This window comes from Dermacentor albipictus, chromosome 2, assembly GCF_038994185.2.
Source record: "Dermacentor albipictus isolate Rhodes 1998 colony chromosome 2, USDA_Dalb.pri_finalv2, whole genome shotgun sequence".
Lineage (NCBI taxonomy): Eukaryota > Metazoa > Arthropoda > Arachnida > Ixodida > Ixodidae > Dermacentor > Dermacentor albipictus.
Genome location: NC_091822.1, coordinates 158,084,139 through 158,110,140, shown reverse-complemented (window position 1 = coordinate 158,110,140; position 26,002 = coordinate 158,084,139). Strand labels below are relative to the sequence as shown.

General features: G+C 49.0%; 2 protein-coding genes across 2 annotated transcripts; both read right to left on the bottom strand.

Moving 5' to 3' along the window:
• Positions 1 to 2,214: 2,214 nt before the first annotated feature.
• LOC139055579 (uncharacterized) lies at positions 2,215 to 7,230 on the bottom strand. The gene is made up of 3 exons (XM_070533097.1): positions 7,088 to 7,230; positions 4,585 to 4,970; positions 2,215 to 2,522 (listed from the first exon to the last, which is right to left on the bottom strand). The coding sequence occupies exons 2-3, from the start codon at positions 4,937 to 4,939 to the stop codon at positions 2,401 to 2,403; spliced, it is 477 nt and encodes a 158-aa protein (XP_070389198.1). The 5' UTR covers positions 4,940 to 4,970; positions 7,088 to 7,230; the 3' UTR covers positions 2,215 to 2,400.
• A 7,027-nt stretch (positions 7,231 to 14,257) lies between these two features.
• Positions 14,258 to 25,517, bottom strand: LOC139055578 (uncharacterized). Its single transcript, XM_070533096.1, has 3 exons — positions 25,492 to 25,517; positions 22,079 to 22,461; positions 14,258 to 14,556 (listed from the first exon to the last, which is right to left on the bottom strand). The coding sequence occupies exons 2-3, from the start codon at positions 22,425 to 22,427 to the stop codon at positions 14,462 to 14,464; spliced, it is 444 nt and encodes a 147-aa protein (XP_070389197.1). The 5' UTR covers positions 22,428 to 22,461; positions 25,492 to 25,517; the 3' UTR covers positions 14,258 to 14,461.
• Positions 25,518 to 26,002: the final 485 nt, after the last annotated feature.

The window sequence follows — 26,002 nt, the reverse complement described above, 5'->3', positions numbered from 1 at the left end:
CTAACACAGTTTTTTACCTGCTGTTTTAGTAGAAAATTAATCATTCTGACAGACGAAACGGTGCTTGCTTGGCTCTCCGAGGACGATACCAATCCGAAGTCACAATAAACCGGCATTCCCATAGAGTTTCTCACTATATTACCTAGAGGGTAATCTGGCGCCACCGTCTATGGGAGTTTCTTAAGGGGGCACCGTGCCGTCATGGGAATGACGGTATACGTGTCTGCGAGGCTCGTGTTGGCTGGTGTTGTAAGAGGCTTCGTCTAAAACGTGGATATGGCTACGCAAATAACGCGTTCTCAAAGTAAGATCTTCATAAAATGTTTCCGTTCAGGCATACTACATCTTTACTCACCCACAATGCATGACCAAGCGAAGAAAAGCAATAACAGACGACCAACTGTTTCAAAGCGAGCGCGAACCTTGTCGTCTGTCTTCCAACTTTAGCGGCCCGCTGATACTTTTTACGTAACATGTAGTCATACACACAATGACAAGTTCTCATGGGTAAACAAAACATGTTTTCGCGTAATAATAAAGCTAAAACAGCTTTTTAAGTGCTGTTTTAGTAGAAAATGAATCATTGTGGGAGACGGAACGGTACTTGCCAAGCGCGTCTTCAAGGTGTCCTGTTTCTACGAGAACGATGCCAATCCGAAGTCACAAAAACTGGAGGACGCTTAAGCTTCGCCTTCAAGAGTGGAACGCGACAGCGTTCCCATCGACCCGCCAAGGGATGTAAGACAATGGGCTACGGCGCAGCGACTACGCGCCCCGCATCGGACGCGGTGAGCGTCGAGCAACGCAGCGTTCGGCGCGGCAACGAAATGTGCGCCTGAGCAAGCGACGCACGCCTGAGCCTTAGAAACAGCTCGTTTCTAAAGCAACACCGCATTCACTAGAGGCGCGTTTGTACCGCTTTGAAGCATCGAACTCGTGGCTCAGTGGTAGCGCCTCCGTCTCACACTCCGCAGACCCTGGTTAGATTCCCACCCAGCCCATCTTGCAAGTTGTTTTTTATTCATGAAGTGCCTGCTGGGATTTATCGCTCACGGCCAACGCCGCCGACGCCGACACAGACGACACCGGCTTTTCTGCGACACGAGCTCCTTAACGCTTTCGCGTTAATATACCGGCATTCCCATGCATACCACATCGCCGCAGCGCCAGATTTCCCTCTAGGTAATGTAGTGAGAAACTCTATGGGCATTCCCATGCATACCACAGCGCAGCAGCGCCAGATTTATCTCTAGGTAATGTAGTGAGAAACTCTATGGCGGAGACCTCCGAGAGCGGCCCCTTCAGTCACGTGGGCGCGGGAAAATGCTACCATGCTCGTACTCTTGTCTGGTCTCAGCCGGACCGCTAGTTTCGTCGCCTGCTCGCGTCAGCTCTCGCTTGCGCTTGTGATTTGTTTGCTTGCTTTGGTCTCGTTCGCGTTTGTCTCGATTGGCATGGTTTGCGATTGTTTTGTAATCTGATTGCATGCGCGACGCGAATTGCGTGGTACTTTCTGGAAGCCGTACGGCACCAGCGGTTACACTGGAACTTGTTGACCTCCCTGCCTTTCCTCTTCTTGTTCTCTCTCTCTCTCTTGTTATTTCCAGATTACTTTGGTTTACATACTGCTTTTTTAACGCACCAATTTCGATAAGGTCACGAGAACCAGATGTTCTCAAGTGCGCTTGCTGTCCCATTCGCTGTCAGAATTTCGCCATGCATGGTGAATTCATTCATTCATTCATTCATTCATTCATTCATTCATTCATTCATTCATTCATTCATTCATTCATTCATTCATTCATTCATTCATTCATATACGGTATCGCAAACTAGTCTTGGCGGCCTTCTTTTTTAGTAAGCCTTTCAGCGCAGCGAACATATAGCAGCGGTCAGCTGAAGTTAAACTCAAGATGAAACTGACGCCTAGTTTTTTTTTTCAAATTTGACACTGCATACGGCTTATGCGTTGGCATGTACTCTAGAAAATCGTCGTCTGCTTGTTCTCCATTCCCTCTTCTGCCACGATATCAATGCTTGCAACCTAACGAATCCTTGAAGAACACTGCCAACACTGAGTCCACGCGGGAAATATGTCTCCGGCAGCTTGCAAAAAACAAAAAACAAAAAAACAAGGATTTTAAATGAGCGAATACGGTAACACATCAGTCCGCGAAATGACAGCAGCCTTTCGTGCGTAACGTAAGGACGACATTCGGAAACACACGATCACTTTTGCTTTATTTCTTTGCCGCAGGCATCTGGCACAGAAGCCGTATGGGCTTTCTTCCGTGATTTCCGGCGCTGTGTCCGCACGCCTGTCGCTGGGATGGTCTGCGAGTACAGAACAAGATCTCGGGACGTGCGACCATAGGCGACGATGAAGTGCGGAGCGAGTGTTTAAACGTCGGCGGCGACATCGGCGGCATCGACATTCACGTCGGCGACATCAGCGACATTGACAGCAGCCAATTTCGGATCGACGTCGGCGGCTGCGACGGCGGCGTCAACTGTAGCGAAAGCTGGGTCAAAAGAACAGAGATAGAACGACACGTAATGCTAATCGATTTCGTAACGAATAGCAATCAAGTGTGACATTGCTCTTTTCTATTGCAGCCCCCTCCCGCACCCTTTTCGGTCATATATTTCGCCCATTTGCGTGGTTGGCTGCAGGTGATCGGACTTCTGCTTTATGAAACATCATTCCAGCGCACAATTCAGCAGAGACGCGAAGGACAGCGCAAACGCCGGTGCACGGCATGTGGTCACTGCTAAAGGATTGACAAGGGTCGAGGAAACGTTTGTACACGTAACAGGAGGGGAGACAGGGCCCAACGTACTAGAAAGTATATCGCTAAGTATGGACAGCTGGACTAGTTGGTTGTGATTGGCATCATGGATTTGTGCTGGAACGTTGTTTCATAATGCCAATCACAACCAACTAGCCCAGCTGTCCATACTTAGCGGACTTTAGCTACCGGTGCAAGGCCGTCGATGCAAACGCCGCCTGGTTTTGCGCGACGAAAACGAACACCAACCAGCCCTTCCAGTAGCACGTGCTGACGACACACGATGATAGCCTTGTGGCGTCTGAGCGTTCAGATGCTGCAGTGGTGCGCTTGGGGGTTGAAGGACAGCCCCGCCTTTTCTGTCGCCGCCCTCCCTCTCCCCTCCCTCCCCCCTCTGGAGGCTGTGGAAGAGGAGGAGGATGGCAGCCGGCGACCGCGCCGACGTTCGCGCCGCTGGAGAGAAGGAACTCGCACATGGCGAATCGGCTAATGTTTTCTACGGAATTACACAATAAACCAACAACGCTTCCCACATGAAAAACGCTTTAGCTAGTTTAGCGAATTGTGCGACCGCCTTTGAACGTTGTAGAGCGTAGTTTCGCGTTACTGTGCGAATTTTCTTTTTTTTTCTTTTCTTTTCCTCTTCTTCTTTCTCCTTTTATTCCATTTACCCCTTTCCCCAGCACAGGGTAGCCAGCCGGTACTTACACTGGCTAAGCTCCCTGTCTTTCCTCTTCTTTGTCTCCTCCTCCTCCTAATAACGAGCGCTACCAACCTAATAAAGCGAACAGCTCACTGGAGAGTTCTGTTGTTCCCTTACATTAATCATAATAGATATTCCCCGCACGATGTTTTTTTCTTTTCTTTCTGTCAGCGTTGTGAACCTTCTATCGACTACTGTTTGGAACTGGGGTTGACATTATAGCGCTGTCTATATCCCTAGAGTATCCGCATATTTACTCACTTGTGTTTCCTTTTTGTTGGTTTGCTTTCGTAGCTAATGAGGTTAGCTGTTGGATCGATTGGAGAGGTTGAAAACACTGGCTTCCCGCTACTCCATTCCAGTATCACACGGGCTTTGTTATAGTATCTGTTGTTGTTTGTTGAGAACGTGGCAGCATTAAGCTTAATGCTTGAAATACGTTGTGCTTATTTAATTCGCGTCCACGTGAGCCCTTGTAATGTGCTCATGCGAGGCCCCATAAAGGTGACATGCATCTCACTCAGTGCCTCCTGTCACATAAGTTCCCGTTGAGATTCTTATGGTTAATTTTTTAGAAGTCACGCGATTAGGTTTACCTTGAAATATAAAGCATCCAGACCCCATTTGCAGGTATAACAAGGTGGCGTTCCGACGCGTTTTTTCATCTTTCGAGTCATTTTTTGAAACCCCAATCCTTGGCTTTTGGCAGTTTGTAATTGAATATGCACAAACTGCTTCATTATGTCGATGGGATGTCTCATCATTGCAGCTGTTATCAGATAGCGGCCAAACGTAGTATCAGAGAGGTAGATTGAAGTTAGGAAACTTCTTTTTGAATTTCAACGGGCTGATCCTAATGCGGTTGCATCTGTACTAGTTTACTTCCACTGTCTGCCGGCTGTAGTACAATTCGTTCTGTCAGATTTGGGCACGGGTTTAAGCTTGAATAATGCAGCGGCTGGAAACCGGGAATCTGAAATGAAAGTCTTGAGTGGTCCTACCTATCACATTAATGTGTACATTTTGGTAAGGTTATTAAGACAGTTTCGTTACAGTGTCGCGACCGTAAGTGGCACGGTAGTTAGTGCGTACCGGGGTCGCATCCGGCCTGCTCCGGGCTCGTGCACCTGTTGTCGGCCACGCTGAAGTGCTGTCCAGGCGGGCAGGTGATCTTCGTGCTGAACTTGTCGGTGCACACGGAGTACTTGGTGCAGTCGTTCGGGTCAGGCACCTGGGCGGCGCCACCACCGGGCGCGACCGCCACTCCCTGGCAGTCCTCACTGGGAGCGGGCGGTGCTGCGAATGACGAGAAGTCTGCGGGTGCCTTGCCGGCCTTGCCGGCCTTGCTGCCCTTTCCTTGGACGGCCGGCAGGACGCTGGACACCACGACCATGCTGACGACCACGACCACTCCCACGTAGCTGAACACGCCCTTTGAGCTGACCATTTTCGCTTCTCGTCGATTCGGCTTCGAATTCCTGCATCCAAGAGACAGAACGACAATTGTAGGTTGGTCTACGGGAAGGGAAGCGCATTCAGAGATGGATGGCAGAGAGCTGGGTGGTGCGATTAAATTAGTGAACTGTCGGGCACGGGACGGACTGAGCTGACGCAAGGCAGGGTAACTGGAGATCGCCGGAAGGGGCCTTCGTCCTGCAGTGGAAATGGAATCGCTGACGATGACGAGGCGAGCATGTCGTGAGCGAGTCGAGTCCCGAGCTTCGTTTGCGTGAACTCGACGCGAGGGGGTCGAGTCGGAAGTCGAGCGGACACAGCCCGAACCGACCGCGTTAACGTGCACTTTGTGAAGTGACTTGTGCGAGTCGACTCACTCATTGCAGGGCGGGTTGACCGAACTCACCTCGACGCTCAGTAGGCCTGACCTTCTAGGGCTTACATCAACCCGACTACCGATTTCCAGCCCGGCAAGCCGAATCGACACTACTTGTCGTGTTCACGTAAACGTACCTGCAAACTGTGTTAAGCTGGGCCGAGCCGACAGCGCTCGCGAGAACTCGTTCGTGGCCGAAATCTCCACGGAGTTGTGCGTCGAGGTGAGGAAACTATTGAGCGAGAACAAAATGCTTAAGAAGGACAATCACGCGACAACCCTCAGGACTTGTTACCAAAAATTGACGGAGGTTTAAAACTCTTGTAAACCTAGTTATCACGAAGGAAAGGTCTGTTTGGCTTCATGAACGACGGCTGGCGGCTGTAGTAGCTTCGATCTTTTCATGCTCCTGCGCATGGTAAGCTTCTCTATAATATGCTAACCTGGCCTCCCTTTGCTACGCTATGTCAGCAGGCAACCTTGCCTTTTCTACGCGGGACATGACGTAGAAGAGCTTTCGTTCTAAATACAACTACGCCTCGTTGCTGTCCAGTGAGAAATAAGCGGTAGTGTTTAGCCGCCTTGCAAGATTGTGACTAGCCCATTATAGTGGACTCGGAGGATGGAATCGAACGGCCGACATTACTAAAGCATACCGTGATCCAAAAAAAACTGTGAGAAGCCTGAAAATCGCGCGCGGGGTGGTTTTCGTTTGATTCAGTGAGCCAGTACGCCAATTCGGAGTAGAGTTTTACACGTCTGACGATTTACGAAGTTTGACTGCCGACATCACGTTTTCTTCAAAGGCTATTTCCTTCTTCCACGGGAGCTGGACAGTGTGAATGAATAGGGCCGCTTCGTGATTCGTCGCTTCTTGATAGAGTCAGACAAAAAAAAAAATTCATTTCCAAAAGTTTTCGAAAGCGAGCACTCGCCCTGTGTTTCTGCACTGCCTTATTACAAAAAAAAAACAGGTAAAAAATGACGAGAATAGCAATTTTTCGCAGTGGCTACCGCTGCAGAGCAAATCCTAATGGGAAGAAAGAAGGGCTTAGTCAGGCCAAATTAGTGCGGACTGTCCTCTCTACTGTTTCCTTCTTGGCTGGCCTCATTGACTTGTCATAAAAGGCTTGCCGGAACCCTACAACTCCTCGTCGACTTACCAGAATCCTACATATTTAGTCCTCTTGAAGGATTCGTGCGCACGTGCACGTGAGGTTGGCAGTATAAATCACGAGAATGAAAAAATGAAAAAAGAGAGAGAAAGGGGAGTTAAACTGAATGAAAAAGTACCGTTTTCTACTCTGAACTTCGGCGAGGGAAGGCAGTGGAAAGAAGGTTACACATAGAGATAAAAAAAATAAAATGCAACGTGACGTAAGAATCTGCAACATTGTGGCGTCGTGGGAACGCGACTTTTCCTCATCTGGCACATTGCAAAGAATGGAAACGGCACTTTGCTGTGCACTACAATGCGTCATCGAAAAGTTCGTGCGTAACATTGCAAACGGGCACGAAAGAGCTAGAAGCTGTTTTCCTCAAAGGCGAAGTATACTTGTGTGACAGCAGTGTAATAATTGTCGTGAAAATGGACTCCATACGTGCGACAAACCGCAAGCGAACTCGAACAATCAAACGCGTTGCTTGCGACAGCGGCGTAAAGGACTTTCCGTTTCCAATGCTAAATTCGTCCACAACCCAATCGGCCGCTTGCATCTACACACATGCTTGCACTGTTGAAAGGAAGCCACCGGCAAAGCTTACCTCACAAGCTTTAGCCTGGACACGCCGGCGGATGAGAGATCTCCGGGACTCGAAAGGGTGGTACCAGTGACTTATAAAGCAGAGGTTTCGCAGTGTGACGAAAGACAAAACACAAAGATTGTCCCTATCGTCGTTATGTTAATTGCACTCAGATAGAAGGTCTGCTAAGCCAAGGTCCACGCTGAAACCCGCCGGCAAACTTTACGACCGGACCCGCGAATTCCAAGCCTTCGAGCCAGGCTTGATCTTACAATGAGAACAAAAAAGAAAAGAGCGCGAAAATCGTCGCTGTATTTCTAGTAATGTTATCTAATCGGCTGCGGCGCTGTGCTCAGCATGCTTAAGTGGCATTTCGCAACTTTACCATCCTGCCAACGTTATACGTTTCCTGCCGTCCGTTTCTGTCATATTTTGACAGCAACTCCTTGTTATCTGCTCCGTCGTCTTGCAGCTGACGTCACTGAGCCCAATGGGCAACCGTTACGTGTTGCGAGTTAACTAAAGTGTTCACGTTACTATGCGAGCCTGCGTGAACACGACTGCGTTATCTATATACGGACGAGCGTTGAGACGACGATCGATCTGGATTAATGTCACAAAAGAACACAGCGATCAACTGTGGTCAAGCAATGTACGTCGATAGATTGCTTAATGATATGTCCTCATTGGTATTAACTGTTGAGGATACCGCATCATTACCCTAAACGAAACCATTTTAGCTGACAGTTCTATGCCAGTAATAATTATTATTGAGTGTGGTATTCTTTCTCATCGTAACAAACTGAAGATATCATGTGCTTCTGACGCTTGTGCGTTCGATAACACCATAATAAGAAATTTATCATCGAGCACTTCACCTGCTCTTTCAGTGTTCTTTCAACCATCTCTCCCGACTGGCACCATCCCATATCACTACAGAGCGTCTGCAGTCATCACCATATTGAAATCCGGGGACCCGCTTAAAGGGACACTGAAGGCTAATATCAAGTCAAGTTAAAGTTTTAGATTAATGCTCGAGAATTTCTAAGGCATCAATATGATCGCGAATGGAGCCTTAATGATTGAAAAATTGAGGTTAACGCAGGACATGATTAGAGATGCCTCCGGGAAATTCAACTACTTGCCCGATGACGAAAACGCTCCTCAGTTACGTTCTTTCACTAGTACTCAACCACTCGTTGGAAAAAACATCATTTTATTGTATTATAAGACGAAACAAAAGCTACTTGTCCAGTTCTGTTTCACTTTCTGGAAAAAAAAGAACTCATTGAAGTTACCCTCGACGCCTATTTCCAATTGCTAGTACGTACAACGGGGCGTGGCACTTGCGGAGACGATGGATGTTTGTGCGCATGCGCGAGAAAGAGCGGGTGCGAGAGAGGAAATGTGGGGACTTTTGGTCCTTGAATATACGACTCTGCCTAGGCACTGCGCAGTAGTTTCTTAGCGCGTGTTGTATGCGCTTGTCCCTAGGCGAGCCGGCACAAGTCGCGGAGTGCGGTAGTACTGAACCTAGCATCGCAAGTTGGCGGCTCGACGCAATTATATTTATCCAATCGTGTTGTTTGCTAATTGAAAGAACGTGTCACTATTTCGCATTACTGGCGGCGCCTCCAGGACATCAAAGCGGCAACGGGGACATGAAAGCTAGAAGCCGGACTGGTCCGTGGGTTGGGGCTCGCAGAGGCCTGCGCGTGCCAGGGGAGTATAATATCGGCTCTCCGCTATCGCGGAAAGCCAATTTTTATGCGAACACCCCCTGGCAGGCTTCGGCCTCCGCGGCCCCAACCCACGGCCGCCCTGCTTCCAGCTTTGATCCCCCCGCTACCACTTGGGTGCCCCGGAGATCCTGCGTCGCCTGCTTTATTATAACCTCAGGTGCTCTCCTGAGGCCTCCGTTCGCCGATTAAATGTCTCCTGTTGGATCAGTGCTTGTAAAAAATGCAATCTATCGTCGTGACTAACAAAGTGACCCGCGACTTATACAACACCAGTCAGAACCTTGCCTTCAGAGACAGTCATCACCAAATGGGGCGTCCGTGCCCACCCGCTGCCTCACCGCGCGCGCAGTCAGCGACGGACCGCAAACAAACTCGACCCCCCCCCCCCCCGCCATGCCGGGACGCCTAGGGACAAACGCAAGCTGCACGCGCAAAGAAACTTCTCCGCCTTAGTGCCTAGGCAGAGTCACATATTCTAGGAGCAAAGAAAAAAAAAAGGCCCCCAGATTTTCTCTCTCACACCCGCTCTTACTAGCGCCTGCGCAGAAACGTCGAGCGCCATCAAAAGCACCACGCCCCGCTGTACCTACTAGCAATTGTAAAAACGGTGCGCGGACGGTCGGCTTCACATGACCAAAAAGCAGCTGCAGCGGCGAATCCACCGCTCCATCTTTGAAGACCCTCAATCCGCCTATTTCATGACGCGACGGCGCATGCGCCCTGCCCTAGCGGATTAGTCGCGAAACGTTTGGAATGGCGGCGCGCGTGGCCGCGCGCCGAAAGTCCCCTGACAAAAAAAAATGCTCGGACGCGCGCTGCTGCAAACACTCGTGCCCTGTACCGCGTTGAAACTCTACTGGTAGCTCGACGTCGGTGCGGTGCCGAAAACGTGCGTAGCGTAAGACCGCAACTCCACTTTAAAAGAGAAAGCGGCCAGGGCATCGTCCGAGTTGTCCGGACTACACTGTGAGCCAGGTAGTTGCCGCCTTTCATGAATGGCTCACTGATTTAGCGAAAAACCCGTGCGTTGCACTTGGGCGACACTTAAGTACATCACGTTGCTGACGAAGGCTTTCTGCAGCGTCCGTCCTCACTTGCTGGTGGTGGCAGCGGGTTCCTGACTGCACGTACTCGTAAGGCGCGGCAACGCTGGGTCGATACGAGACCGACAAGACGCTCACTCCAATCATTGACCGACTATTGTGCGTCACTGAAGCCTTTTTATCATACCAGGTAGACAACGACGCAACCGACGAGCGCGAGTTGTACTGCGAAAGACTTTCTTGTCGAAGGCACCGGCAAAATCAGCATGCCGACCATCTTTCGACCGAACCCCGCGCGATCGGCAGTCGAACCGACAACACAACAGCGACAGCGTCTTCGCTTGTATATATAATTAAGCGTGCTCAATATGAGTCAAGCAAGCCTACCAAGTTGAATTGGACAATCTTTAACCCTCTCAACTCGTGCCCACGAAGTTTGAGCCAATGTCGATCCTGTTCAGCGAAGGTTAACCTGACGCCGTCGAGTTCGTGCACTCGCTACCGGTGGACCTGAACTGAAATGTAAGCAGTTAGGTCGAACGAAACTGCTTTTATAGTTGAATTCTGGCCTTAGGGATTTGAAATCAGCTACACTTCACTTCGCACGGCACGTACACAATAAGCGGTAAGCGGCGACACAGCGCTGTGCCAACATCTGTACGTCACCGAACCTGTAGGATGTCGGCCGCCTTCGCTACGTATATGGGTGGGCCTGTACGTGTTGCTTTGCCGACGCATTTCTCAATTTCAGAGATGCACTGTTTGCCTCTACGTCAAGCGGCAAACAAGAGACGGTGTATTCGGTATACAGCAGCATAAACAACCACCTCGCTCATTTATACCAACGCCGTGTGAGCGGTGGCATCCGCGCGTTTTCGTGTGAGAACATGGTGTTACGAACTTGTACCGCTGCACCACGATTACGACTTTGTGGTCCCGTAGCGCTCGTCACCCGTTTTGTGACAGAGCGTTGGTAGCGAAGACTCCGAGCCAGGCGTCGATGAGAATAACGCAAGGGATTTTATACATTATATACAGGTCATTGTACAGGACAAGATCGGATCGGCACTGGGGCCGAGAGCTCACACAAACGCGACTGTTCCCGCACGGCGACGTCCGGCGAAAATGCGTGACACATCTCACCCCAGTCGGGAGCGACACTGTCTCCCGGTGGGTCGGCGGATCCTGTTTTCGAGGCGGCCTCCTCGCCGCTTTATAATCCCCGAGAACCATTGTCACTCAAACGGCCCAATACAAAGTCAGCACACGACGGTCGTCCGAGGGGTCCAACCAGCGACCGCGCTGGCCACCCGGTTCAAAGTTCGCGCGCGCGGAGACCTCCATGCAAAAGGAGGTGCGGCGCCGGGCTGTCTGGCACACGCTGACACGTCTAAACACGTCGCCTGCCGATGCTTCTCCCGCAGGGCACCGCTGCCTGACGGCTCAGCATCTTGACTTGTGAAGGGAGAATTAGGGCGCTCGCAGGATAGATTCTGCATCTTGCAGATTCGGAATCCGGGCTTGTGGTAATGGCACAACAATGGCCTACAAATGAGCACTTATGAGAGCAGTTTTCTCTAATAATGCTCTATGGTACGCTAAAACTGTGTGTATGACGGAGTTAAAGAAAAGCGAGAATGAGTTAATTAACAGCCCGTAATACATGTATCTAGATCACAGTTGCCATAGTTTACGTGGTTCGGCCGCTCATATTGACTCGTGTCAGGGTGTAACCACATGGCACATATGCGCAGATATGCATGTTTTGCTACATTTCGACACTATATTATATCAGCGATGGACCTTTTCCACAATATTTGACGATAACAACGACCTGCGGCTGTAGATGTCGATGTAAACAAGTGCACCGCTTTAATAAGTCCGATGCAGAAGGCTGCGCTCGAAGACTTTTTGAATATGCGAAACGTCTAAATTATGTGTAAAAAGAATACGAAAAGTGATGTCCAAGTGCAGAAATCAGTGACAAATTCCAAGGCAACCGTGCCGCCAAACGGAACTCAGCGTGCTTTTATCGGCCGCACTGTTTGCAGAACAGCGCACTCATGCGTGATCACCAAGTAGTCATTGAGTGCTAAATGGCTTTAGGAACATGCTGTCCTGAAGAAGCCATTAATAATGATTTGCGATCCACGAAACGCACAACCGACGCGCACTCAACGCGGGCGCAGGTACACAAATCAACAGGTGAAAGCCCCGGTACCCTTCCAAAACGTTTTCAGCGGCGTGCGGCAGAGGGCAGCACAGGAAAATGAAAGAGGCGGATTTTCCAAAAGTAGCGCCATTCTTAGACCTTTCCGGCACCTCGCTCTCACCGTCGTTTCCTCCTCCACGCCTCCGGTCGCCCCAGCCTCCTCCACTCTCTCATTGGGCAATCTATGTCACGTGGAATCAGGCGTCCAGCGTTTGTATACTTTCAAAGCGACAAGATTAAGGAGCTCGTGTCGCAGAAAAGCCGGTGTCATCGGCATCGGTGTCGGCGTCAGCGACGTTGGCCGTGAGCGATAAATCCCAGAAGACACTTCATAAATAAAAAACAACTTGCAAGATGGGCTGGTGGTAATCAAACCAGGGCCTCCGGATTGTGATACGAAGACGCTACCACTCAGTCACGAGTTCTTTTTCTTTTTTATTACTGGCTGATAGTTCAAAGCGGGACAAAATCGCCTCTAGTGAATGCGGTGTTGCATTAGAAACGTGCCGTAAAGAGTTATAGTGCGGTGTATATCGGTAATTATGACCATGTAAATTACAGAAGTCGCAGTTTCACGAGTAGCGAAGTATGTTTCCACTACATTTCTTCTGCGCTATCCGCACACGCAGAGCCAGCTTGCGGCAAGCACAGAAAACCCCCTCCTCGCAATGTACGGCGCTGCCCCGACAAGTGGCGCGCCACTCGCCCCATGATCGCGTCCGCCTTTACGGTGCATCGCAGCCCGGCTGTTTGGCTCGCGTAGATCGCGACGTTTGGCTCGCGTAGATCGTTTCAGTAGGCGGTGCTAACGGGGTGCGATAACGCTATCGCGTTCCACTCTTACGTTATCGCGTTCCACTCTTGAAGGCGAAGCTTGAGCGTCCTCCAAATTTTTTTTAACTTTGCAGTTCTCATCTTGGGTGCCCAGTATACGGTGACCCTATGCTCGCGGACAACTTTCCGTGGCTATCAATGGAAAGGTATGGGCACGTGAATATTGCACATGTGTTATCACGCCAAGTAGCCCGCCAGCGTTTGACAGTGTTTTTCGTTGCTTGGAACAAACGCTGAATCGACGCAGCTTACGCGTGCGACGCCTTCTCGTTTACCCAGACGCGGAAGGGAAAAGCTGCAGAATAAGTGAACCTTTACACTCAGTGGCGTGTTCTGTTTTATGCGAAGCATATTACTAGAGCTCAACCCAGCTCCTCAGGCGCGGCGGTGTCGCCTTCAATACCACGTGACACCGTGACGTCACGACAGAGGAGAAACGGGACTCCAACTCGCACCGTCGCTCGCGGCGTCCCGCATCGGACGCGGTGAGCGTCGAGCAACGCAGCGTTCGGCGCGGCAACGAAATGTGCGCCTGAGCAAGCGCCGCACGCCTGAGCCGACGCCGACGACACCGGCTTTTCTGTGACACGAGATCCTTAACGCTGTCGCGTTAAAATAAAGGCTAGTATGCTTCGCATCCTGGGCTTAACCTTAGCTAAGCCACAGCCATTTTTATTTAACAGTTGCTAATAAGGTGTTTATGTTTTGTCTTTCCCAGCCTAAAGTAACGTGGATTAAAACGCGGGGCTGTTTTTAGAAGCGCTCTCACTTGTGCGCGCTGTCTCCGTAGCTTTCCCTTCATAACCACAGGAAGTTGTTCCGCGAGTATAGTGTGTAAAGATACTTTTTCTAAGCAATATAGTTAGAGCAGTTATGCTAATAATTTGTTTAATTCTGAAATTAATCTATAGTTGCTTCTGGTATTACTTTACAGGAGGTAAATCTTGATGCAGGAACACTTTTGAGGTGGTGAGCAAACCAAGTCAGCCTGTCGGTGCTTTTGATCGTTTGTGACGGAGCGAGCGATAGACGTTAAAGGAAATAATAGAAACGATCGCAAGTCCAGTACAAGGTGAGGTGCCAGAGAATGCGTGTGTGCACGCATGTATATGTATATGTGTGCGTGTGTTTGCGCGTGTGTGTGATGCGAAACAAAGCGAGCTATTCCTGTTCATCTCTCATTTTTGTACTTTGTTTCGCTTCTTAACAGGTCGTAATACGGCAACCGATGTAAATGATGGCTGACGAGGACGACAGTAGGTTGCGCCGATCGGAAACCGAATGCTGTCTTGAATGCTGAACGAACTGCAGCGCATTGGCAAATGTAAAGGAAGGAAAAACAAACGTTGAAGAAGGCTCTCACTCTCTCCGTTCACTTTATTAGGTTCATTTATTTATTTATTGCAGGTTTTGTGACGTGGAGCGCGAATATGTCACATTCCCGCAGCGACTTTTATTTTTTTTTTTTCGCAGGGGCGGTGAACAAGCAGCAACAGCGCTCGTTCCGTACGCTCCGGCGAGCAGCACACTTATCCTGCACAGTGTCAAGTGTGGGCCGAACTTTTCAGGCTTCTTCGGCAGCCGATTCGGCTTCAACGTTGGCGGCAGCTTCGTTGGCGTCAGCGGGAGCAGCAGCAGCTGCAGTAGTGACAGCAAAGGCTGTAAAGAGAAAAAAAACGCGTACATTTCATATTTATTTATTTATTATACCCTCAGGGCCAAAGGCATTACAGAGGGGAGTGGGTAATATTGGTTACAAAGACAATAAATACAATACAGTGGATTTTGTTAGAACATAATTTCAACATTCTCCAAAACAAACAAAGGTTGTTAGTGCATCACGAAATCGTTGATTATCCTCAATGGCTGCAATATCGGGAGGGAGGCGGTTCCATTCGACAGATGTCTGGGGAAGGTATGACTGAAAAGAAGCTTTAGTTTTGCACTTTTGGATGCCAACCTTGTGCCGATGATCAGTGCGATGTGAGATGTATTCCGGTGGTGAAATAAAATCGTCATGTAGCGTGACGTGATGATATACCTTGTGGAGTAGAGCGAGGCGACTGATTTTCCGATGAGATCTTAAAGATGGGAGAGAAAGGCTAGTTTTCATGGCTGTTATACTTGCAGTACAGTTGTAATTTGAAAAAATGAAGCGAACGGAGTTATTTTGTATAAGTTCAAGAGAATATATAAGATTTTCCTGCCCAGGGTCCCATATAGATGACGCGTATCCAAGTTTAGGTCGTATTAGTGATATATATATATATATATATATATATATATATATATATATATATATATATATATATATATATATATATATAGGATGTAAAATTGAGGTTCGCGTATGTTCAGATCGCCGGAGGTAGAGTTAATGGCGCCTGCGTTTCATAAACGGCTTCTGTTCGTTTTATGGAATGCTCGAGAAACGCACCAACGCATGCCTGCCTTGGGAGCGTAATCTACGTCTCCTGCGTTGTACGGTTGCACGAATAGTAAGAAAACCAGAAGCGTAGTAGACATTGGTAGACGAAGCGAAGGGTAGCGACAGTCTATTTGTCCAGACTTAGACCTCTACTATGAAATATCCCTTTCCTTCGACCGCTTTCAAACCTCTCGTGAGGCCTCTTTCAGCAAGGAATCGAAAGAAATGCACCACTCAATGTTCTTTGTTGTGAATGTGTTTCCGCTATAGTACGGTATATATTTATCGATGCGTGCAAAAATAAAATCTATAGTTGAAAGTGATAATAATAATATTTGGGGTTTTACGTGCCAAAACCACTTTCTGATTATGAGGCACGCCGTAGTGGAGGACTCCGGAAATTTTGACCACCTGGGGTTCTTTACCGTGCACCTAAATCTAGTACACGGGTGTTTTCGCATTTCGCCCCCATCGAAATGCGGCCGCCGCGGCCGGGATTCGATCCCGCGACCTCGTGCTCAGCAGCCCAGCACCATAGCCACTGAGCAACCACGGCGGGTGTGTTGAAATTGAAGCGCTGTGTCTGCGTATTTGTTTGATTCTACGTCCTCGTTCAGTCGCGCTTCGACACTCTGCCATGGAGTCAAACCAACTAGCCCGCCAACGTGTGTTGAACTGATTGAGGAAGCAAGCGTACTCTAAAAGCTCCCTTCGCCCGTTCTCACGTAAGGAAGGGCAGCCGTACGCCTGGCTTCTAGAGCATCCCTTGAAAGCTTTACGCGAACACCATTAGTGAACGAAAAGTGTTATCGTCGCACAATCTTAAAATCCGCATGCTAATATGGAGACTCGTCGACGCTTCCTTCTTGTTTTGTTTACTAAACGGGAAAAAGTGCTACATTCCAGCGCGAAACTTGATGTGTTCCAGCAACACGGGCACGTCGGCGTCGCGCAACGCCTAGCAGCTATAGTGAACTAGAAAGCTGCATAGAGATCAAGCAGATTATATTGTCACGAGTATAAAACTATTTACACGTCGTATTTACAAAGCGTATATACGCAGCTGCCGAGAATCCCGAGAGACTCTTGCCACTTCGTCGTCTTCACCGCCGACGACCTTGTCCTATTTTTCCACCGTAACAATATGTTTTAATTACCCGCAAGAAAAAGTAGAAAAGTACCTATCGATGAAGTGATCGGGCAAGGAGACACAATCTCTCCAATATTATTTACGACATGCTTAGAACAAATATTCATGTTGTTAGACAGGGGAAGGATCAGCAACGACGATCAACGGTGAATATCTCGACCACCTTTGGCTTGCCGATGACATCGTCCTGTTCAGCAACGTTGTGCACACACTGCAATCGTTTGAGGACCTTAACCGAGAAAGTGTAAGAGTAGGTTGAAGGTTATTGCGCAGAAGACAAAGGTAATGTTGAATAACCTGTCAAGCGAACAAAAATTCATGATCGGCATCCCGCCTCTAGAGTGTCTGCACGACTAAGCTTATCTAGGTCAATTATTCATACGGAACCCTGATCATGAGAACGAAATTTACAGAAGAATGAGGTAAGTCGGAGCCCATACGTCCAGCGTTATAAAATCATGACCGGGAGCTCAACGCCGTCGTTGAAAAGTACCAACGTGCAATAATGTAATTCTTCCAGTACTACCATATGGAGCAGAAACTTGGAGGGAAACAACGAAGTTTGAGAGCAAGTAAAGGAGAGCCCCAACAAACAATGGAGTGAAAAATGCGAGGCCTAAAAATTAAGAGACAGGAAGAAGGCGGTGTGAATCAGAGCGCAAACGGGGGTAGTGGTAGCTGAAATTCAGGGGGAAGTTCACACAGAAACTCCTCTGGGAGTTGTGCAAGAATGCGTAAGCATTGTGCACCTTGCTCACCACCACGCAGCCCGGTGTCGTTATCAAGGTTCCGATACGATCCGTCCGGCACACACGACAGCGCTGCTTCGACCCGAACTGCTGCAGACGGCGGCGCAAAGTGCACTGATGACACGAGCAAAGTACTGCAGGTGGCGGTGCCAGGTCCGCTGATGACGTTCCGATTATTATGAAGCATTATAACTCTTCAGCGCCTTGTCCATCCCCGTTGAACATTTATGACCCGCGATCACGTGACCGTGATAGAGCGTACTGTGGCGGCGGCTGTACATGGCACAGACGCCCAGGACGTATGTTGAAAGCGGTCTGCGTTGCGGACCAGACGGCGCTTACTGCATATAGCTTCGCGCGCTATGTCCTCGCCGCTTACTTCGCGGTGAAGAGGGACGCACGGGTACGTACATTGAAAGCGATCTGCGAAAGGGGCGGCGTGCGACGTGTGCTGAGAGCTTCGTGACCCCTGTATTCAGGCCGTTTAGGTTGAAGCGAGAGGCAGCGTGAAGGTGAATTCGATCGCTGCTGGAGGCTCAGCTTTGTAGCGATCGTTTTACGTGATGGACCGTTTATTCTCGTTCGCTTGGTTTCAAACAACTGAGAAAAATTCACACGATGCGAACGTCGATTCTACAGTGTTTCGCTACATCATGAGCGCGCACCGCCAATGGAGCCAAGACAAACAGGCTCCGGTAACGTACAGTAACTTAAGAAGCCCCCATGATTGCTCTGCGTTATCTGCTTGTTCTGGTTTACATATCTCATAAACAACGCGTACACCAAGAACGCACGTGAATAGTGATAGAATACTTTATTCGCTATTTGTATTCTTTAAGCTGACGTCTACAAATACTAAATATCATACGCCTGAAGCTAAGTTGCGTCATTTGTCCCTAGATGTTACCGAAATAGAGCCTGCGTTAGTGAATTACCCTTCGGGGATGCCAAACAAGGCCACGGTTACCGTTACAAGACATTTGGTCAGCAAAAAATTTCACGCAGAAACTTCTTGGGAGTTGTCTAACCCCCGTATTCAGAAATGCAACTTAAGTCGAAGCCCATGCTTGACTTGATCCGAGTGACGCCTGTCGGGAACGCGCCGAAGGAAACGCACTGAGCGTCTTTGGGCACGTTAACGCCAGGCGTCATCTAAATCAAGTCAAGCATGTGCTTCGACTTAAGTTGCATTTCTGCATACGGGGGTAATAAGTGTGCGTAAGCATTGTACAATCTGCTCTTCGATACGCAGTGCAGTGTCATTATCAATGTAATGAAATTCGAAACGACCGGTATAAAATACGGCGCTGCGGCAACACGAACTGCCGCGGTCGGCGGCGCAAGGTGAATTGAGGCAAGCATGCTCCAAGTGGCGGTGCCAGGTGCGCTGATGACGATCCAATCATTAGAAGCTGGTATCGATATCCATCCGCGTCGAGGCATTATGCGCCGCGCGGACCACATCAGAGCGAGAATGTCAACAACTGATAGCTTCGCCAACTGTTGGAGAAATATGGAAGAGGCCTTTGCCCTGCAGTGGGCGTGACCAGGATGATGATGATGATGATGATGATGATGATGATGATGATAGCTTCGCGCGCTGTGTTCTCGCCGCTTCGTTCGCCTGGAAGCGACAGGCAGAGCGAAGGTAAAGCCGCTCGCTGCTACGGGCTCTATCTATATTGTATGCGTGACTCCAAAGAACGCATGCAGGTTTCGCTTTACTTTGCTGAGTGTTTGAAACTGTCCTCACCTCCATCGCTGGCCGGCCCGGTGCCTCACTATCTCCTGGATAGGGCCATATTTTTTACTTACATGACGGACGGTTTTCTCATTGAGCAAGCATAGAAACGATTACGAATTTAAAGTTTTGAACTGGGCAAGCATCGTAATTTGTAGGGCTGTTAATGAGTGCTCCGTGAGAGGTACATAGGGAATGGTGGGGGAAAGTAAGTGCTGTCAAGGACGGAAGAAAATTAGGGGTCGGTGGGTAATGAATAAAGAAATTTGCAGGCACAACTTGGAATCAGCTAGCGCTGGTCAGGGATGGTTAGAGATGGCTGAATGTGGCCTTCGTCCTGAAGTGGACATAAACATAGGCTGATGACGTTTTACAACATTCAAAATTCGTCAGAAAGACCACTGTTGCTCTTAGGTGACAGTTTGCTTGGTACCGTGAGGCCGCATTCTCATGTTTACAAAACGGTGCCCCTCGCCGATTGAATACGCCACCCCCCCCCCCTCCGACTGTTATCGTACTGTATGTGCGTTGATTGCTCCGAACAAACAAAGTGCTCAGTGCCGCAAGATCGACTTGAACCGATATCATGCGAAACCAGCTGCAATGTTTAACCGTTATGTATTTCGTGTACGGCGCTGTGTTGTATTCTGACTTGCACTTGAACGTGTGTATGAGGTTGATAGGCCTATGGAAACGTTGGCGCTGAGCATTGTTCTGATGTTCACTGGTTATCCGTATTCAGACGAATACATACCCCAACCTGCACCACCTACACAGAATACACCTCACGAGGTTCACTGACGAGTGCCCGTGGTGCACAGACACACCCACACTAAAACACATCACATGGGAGTGTCCCAGGAGGCCTCCGCACATAGACAGTCCCATATTACACGAACATCCACTAATGAGGAATAGGCAGTGGGAGGCATGGCTTGCGGACGAGGGTCGGGAGAGCCAGTTGGCTCTTCTGGACCAAGCCCAGCGAGCCGCTCGTGCCAGTGGGGCCCTGGAATAGGGGCTCCAACCATCGTGCCTTGATTTATTTACATTAATAAAGTTTTACTCTCTCTCTCACTGGTTATCCTCAATTTCAATGAAGTGCCACTTGGGCAATGAGAGATAGCGTAGTTACGGGATCCAGGTCCTCACGTCACCAGTATATGATTCATTGTCAGTCTCCAAAATTGAAATGTACCCGCCTTCGTGCATTCCGCATCTGTCGGTATGCAGACGCCTAAACCTGCAAAAGAAACTGTGCGCCTGGTGCGAGACATCATCGTGTTTTATCAACTGAGAAGGAGTCAAGAAGAAGCGATTATCTCTGATTCGATGTCAAAGTGTGATACGCAGCGAAACTTCCATGTGCGGATGTTACGTTGTCGAGTTCCTGTCCTAATTTGGGACTATCCGTAGATACGTCTTTCTGCAGTTCTCTTTGAGGATTGCTTTTTTCATGGCTCTCCCTGCACTCGACAGGTATCCTATGCACTGGCACGCGTTTGACGACATCGTCAAGCAGCCGCTTAGACGGTATCAGCTGCCGAAAGAGCTGATATTGTACCTACGCGCACGTGACTTAAGAACCGCACCTGCAATCGTGTGCATGTGTACAGGGTCTGGTAGCCTTCCATTGAGGACTTATGAATTAGATATTATGCGGATTTATTTTTCCTTTCCGTAATTAGTACCTAAATAAATACATTTAGTCGCTTTGTATCAATGTGGTGGTGGATGTGGTGGAGGAGATGTTGCTACAGGCTGGATTAGCCTAGCAGAACTGGCCTGGCAATTGCTCCGCCTCAGCGTGTCCTTCTGCGCCAAATATGCCACCAGGTATCCATCAGTCCTGTGTATCACAGAATTGTAAGAAGAATGCGGGACACCTCCACTGCCATTCTTTCGACTGCGCTGCGGCGTACGGACGAGCGTGGTTCCACTCGTCGGCGCTGTAGCAGACGCCCGGAAACGCAAGCTGTCCAATAGCGGTGTGTAGTGATTTGTCGTAAGTATATAGTCTGAACTGCAGATGCATGATGTGCAATCACGGTAACAGTCGTCTGCGCTTCTTTACTTGCTTGTCGTTAAGTCCGCGCTTTGCTTCCTCCTCACACTCATACAACGCCGTAAGTTAAATACGCTGCCACTTCGGATGCACGCTTCCCTTAGCACCTTAGCATAAGCACCTTTGATTAAGAAATTGCCTACGAACCGCGCAGCTTAGTGAATTCAGCCCCGGGGGCCAAACTTACGAAGCTTTGCATCCACAAGTGCGTCGTGGCATTGGCCAGCCGGCTTTGCTAATGATATTTCTAACATCCGAATTGGCTTAAATTATCTCTTACTAATATTGCGCCGCGTAAGACTTTGTTTTTGTGAATACGTGTCCTGGTTTGCAGAAATGAGTACTGACGCATGCCAGTATTTCTGTCCAAGATTTAGAGGATCTGGACCTTCGCTTACAAATAAATGTCTTTTTAAAATGGCAAATTGAAAATGTCACTCAGTATTACTTTAAATGGACAGTAAACAAAAAAAGCCACTTGAGCTGTATTAGCAATTTACCTTCTTACAAAACTAAGAAAGACACACCGTGAAAAGCGCTTTGTATGTTGGAAAAGAAGCACAGTGTAAGACGGGTTGTAAGTCCCTCGCCACCGCTCCGAGATGTAAGTTGTTTTGGGCTTTGTCCGCTAGAGCCCTGCTAAGTTCCTAACCTTAAACGTGGACTACATTGCATTCTGAACGAGCCAAAGACTGAACTTAGCAACCTGCAGGAATGTTTACAGAGCTAGAGCAACCCAAATTAAAAGGTAGAGGCGCTAGTAATTCGGCACAACGCAAAATAAATAGAAGTTTGAGTTTTGTTTTGCTTTCTCATAATCAACCAAATATCGCAGTTGTCTTTCGAAGGTAGTGTTTTGAAAAAGTGCTTTGTCAGTCTATGCCGGGATTCGATTTAGCATCCCTTTAGAATTGTTTTTGGGTAATATTGCGCACCTTTCGAGGTTTACTTTCAGCGTACGCTGTTCTTGGCTTATGTCCATTAGGTGTATGTACCAATCTGTTCTTTTTTTCTTTTCCAAATGCGAATTAAGATGCTTTTTGCGTACCAGGGTCACAACCAGCCTTCTCCGGGGCCATGCACCTGCTGTCGGCCACGCTGAAGTGCTGTCCGGGCGGGCAGGTGATCTTGGTGCTGAAGGTGTCCGTGCAGACGGAGTACTTGGTGCAGTCGTTGGCGTCGGCCACCAGGGTGGAGCCACCGCCCGGGGCGACCGCGACGCCTTCGCAGTCTTCGCTCGGAAGCGGCGGCATCAAGAAATGAGTGAAGTCGAAGCCGCTCGGGCCATCGCCGGCCTTGGCGGCGGCCTTTCCTTGCACCGCCGGCAGTACTCCGCACATTGTGACCACGGCGACCACCGCGACCACTGAGTACACCACGCCCTTTGGGTTGACCATCTTGCCTGTCGTAGTGGGCTTTGCCGCGATGTTCCTACGTAAAGAAGAGAGAAGCTCAGAACAGATGTACCTTGTGAACATACAAGTATAGCTTACAGGAAGGATGTCGCAGTTTCGCCTGAAAGGCGAAGCACCGATTTTGCGATAGCAAATTGCTAGACAGCTTTACGAAGTAAGAATATTTGTTTCAATAGCCGTATATACTTTTACATCCATCGGCTTACTAAACAAATTAACAAAAATGGTGTCACGTGTGCACAGGGAAAAACTGAACACATCTGACTTGACGACCGCCGACACTCGCTGTCAAAACGCTGTAATGAGGAAGAGGAGCAGCAGCAGCGAGCGCACTAGCCTCCCTGCTGCCTCTGGCTCCAGCGCCAACTAATATGTGGGAACACAGTGCACACGAAGCCATCAGCCATCCCCCGGACGGCTAGCCTTCGAACCCAGCGCAGACTGCCTCCAAGATGCAGCGCGCGCGACCGAGCTGCGCCGGCGCAGCAGGAGTAGAGGAGGAGTCACGCACTAAACTGCTCCCTTCCACCACCCTCCTCCAAGCGCGCGTACATCTCCCCGCCCCTTTGCGCGCGTGAGAAGGCACCGCCGCATGAAGCCAGCATCCTTCTCGGCTCATCCTCGTAAGCTTTCGCTCACAGCTGCAGAATACGGCGTGCATCCACCATGTTATCGAACTTGGACTATATGAGGCACATCCCAGCGACTGCGACGGTGATAGAGAAGGCCGGAACGGTGGTGGAAATTTGCCTTAGGCGTACACATATTTGCTATCGCAATAATAAAGCGGTAGCACTAGAAATCACACCAAGGAAGGTGCGCTTCCCTTTCAACATTTATCGTGGCGTTGTTCTGTCACGTCTTGTGATTCAGGCAGATCTTTATACTTACCTATGCGTATTGTGGAACATAGAAGCCTGACAGAATGGGCTAGTTCGTGACTCTCCATGGGTGTTTGGGTACAACGCAAGTGCGAGACACGGGGCACATAATGCCGCGTCGTGTACAATCGTTGACTGCCAACTGGTGTACTATGAACTGCAGCAGTTAGCAGTCAACGCGTGCCGTCGATGCTTCTTTCGGTGCTCGGCGTGTGGCCTTGTATTGGCGTTATGCCCAAGCAAAATATTCTAGAACGTCCTTCCTCTCTGCATTCCACATCGACTCAAGAAACCAGAGTGCTTAAATGGTCACTGGGACTGAGTGAGAATGCAAGGGGACTCCTGAGGGAAAATGCTTAGCAGATGTTGTCGGGGCCTGGCTAGAGACGAGTGGCCAGCAATGAAGGTGTGCCCCTCAAGCAAGTCCTCGTTGTATGATTCATCCAGGAGCGTTTTCGAAGCGCAGTGTCTTCTTGATGAAGACACTGTGTTCCGTTCGTTCGAGACAAACGACATTGTTCGAGTCCATCTCTTAGTTTAGAGACTAGAGTGCAATTAGGATGTAGTGACACAGTAAGGGCATGCTGGTCGAGCCGCACAGCTAATTTATCCAGCAGTAAACAAGCTCAAATAGCCTCCTTTAGAAACCTATCCAGCAACCAGAAATGAAGTGGACGAGATACTTGTTAAGCGGCTCGTTATCAAGTCCTGCGGAGGCGCATCCCAAACATAAAGAGGAGAAAGAAGCAGAAGGCTGCTGGTTCGCAGAGTTGTCCTCACAATGCGCGCGAACCACGCTAAAGACAACAAGTAAACAAATAAAAGGCACCTGTGCATGCCTGCGACCTAGCTCTAGTATTGTTGATAAGCGAACTGTGTACTCTGTCGCCCTCTTCTTGTTTTGACCTGTCGTGTGCGAGATTATCCGGTTCACCTTCTTTCAGCTGCCTCCTTACGAGCACTGTCTGGCTAGCACGCTTCTCCCCTCAAGTAGACAGGAGTAAAACATGGACAGAGTGAGTCTAGAAAGTGCAGCAAAGCTAAGGAGGTCTTCGATCGTGATGATGGTGGAGGTGGTAATGGTGATGATGTTGCTGCAGACGGTATAGGCCGGGAATTGCTCCGCTTAAAGGTCTGCTTTCCGCGTCATAAATATCTGCCATCGTGAGCCGATCAATCTATTTCCCTAAGGGTGGACGACCTTGTACACGCATGAGGCCGCCTCCGAATGGTTGGAGCTGTGTCATCAGTAAGGAGGCTGATTGGGGGTGCCTGCCTCCTTCTCAGTGGTACCCCTGGCAAGCCAATCAGCAGTTCAGCTGCATCCGAAATGTATGATTCCACTAGGTGGAGACTTTTCAGAATAATTCTTAGGTATTCAACTTTCCTAACCACCAGCACGTGAACCGGAATACACGGTCTGATTTGTAGTAGTGACCTTATCCCACTACGGTGTCACTCGCCATGTCTGCTCATAGGTTATGCCACTAAGGGGGTGAGCACGTGGTGCCCGGTTCGATTCCCGACAGCAGCGACCACATTCCAAAGGAGTAGGAGTGCAAAAATGCTCGCGTACCATACCTTGGCTGCATGTTAAAGAGCCCCAGGTGGTTGAAGTTAATCTGCATCTACCACTACGGTGCTGTCCTCTGCTTTACTTTGTGACATCAAGCACTTCAAAACAATCTATGTACCACTTACACCCTGTCTGCTGTTATATGAGCGTGCGAAAAGACATACAGATGAGTTTACAGAAGGTGCCCTCGTTTAGGGCGACATGGTAGGAGTTGCTTCTCTTGCATGCTCTAAAAGGTTTAAACAAACCTCTCCCTACACAACATGAAGGATTTATCATGCTACGCGACGCAGACATTCAACAGAAGCATTCAAGATGTAGAAAGTGACAAGCCTTTCTACAAGAACGAAAAGATATTGAAGGACAAGATGTCGTTTTTAGAATAAAATAGTGTTATATGGGCAATGCGAGTGTGATGACTCTACCACGATAGACGCATCAGACAGCAAGAAAAATAACTCATCATCTACTGCACTGTCTAGGATTTCCGGAGTGATCTCGATGTTACAAAGTAAAGGCACTACAAGTAAATTGTCTACTTCTGTCTACCGACGAGCGTTCGAGAAAAGAAACTAGCCCTGAAACTTACCTCAACTTTTTGTCTTCGAGAATCGCTTGCGAATCCAAAATCCGAGTGACTCCGTAGGGTGGTACTAGTTGTTTTATAAAGCCTCTTTGGCGAAATACCAAAGAGAGAGAGAAAAACAAAAACAAAAAAGGAGACTCTTTATCGTAACTCTAGTAATTGCCCTGAGATAGAGTTGCGCAAACCGAAGTTCAACTCAAGCTCGCCGCGACCTTTGCTACCGGACCTGCGAATCGAGACCTCCTAATCTTGGCAGAAGGGGACAGCGATAATCTCGGCCATATTCCTAGCAGTCTTATCTGACCAAGTTTCGCGTCGTTAGGCGAAAGGGGACATTTTGCAACTTATCCATCATGGCCGGGTCGAAGGGGTTACCAAGCCTTTGTGAGAATAATTCATTGTAACTTTTGTAACTTGCCGCGTAGCGCGTCAGCCAAAGCTACAACGTCACCGTGCGTGGCAACTGTAGATGCCACAGCATATTTTAGAATAGCAGACAAAGGAAAAAAAAAAA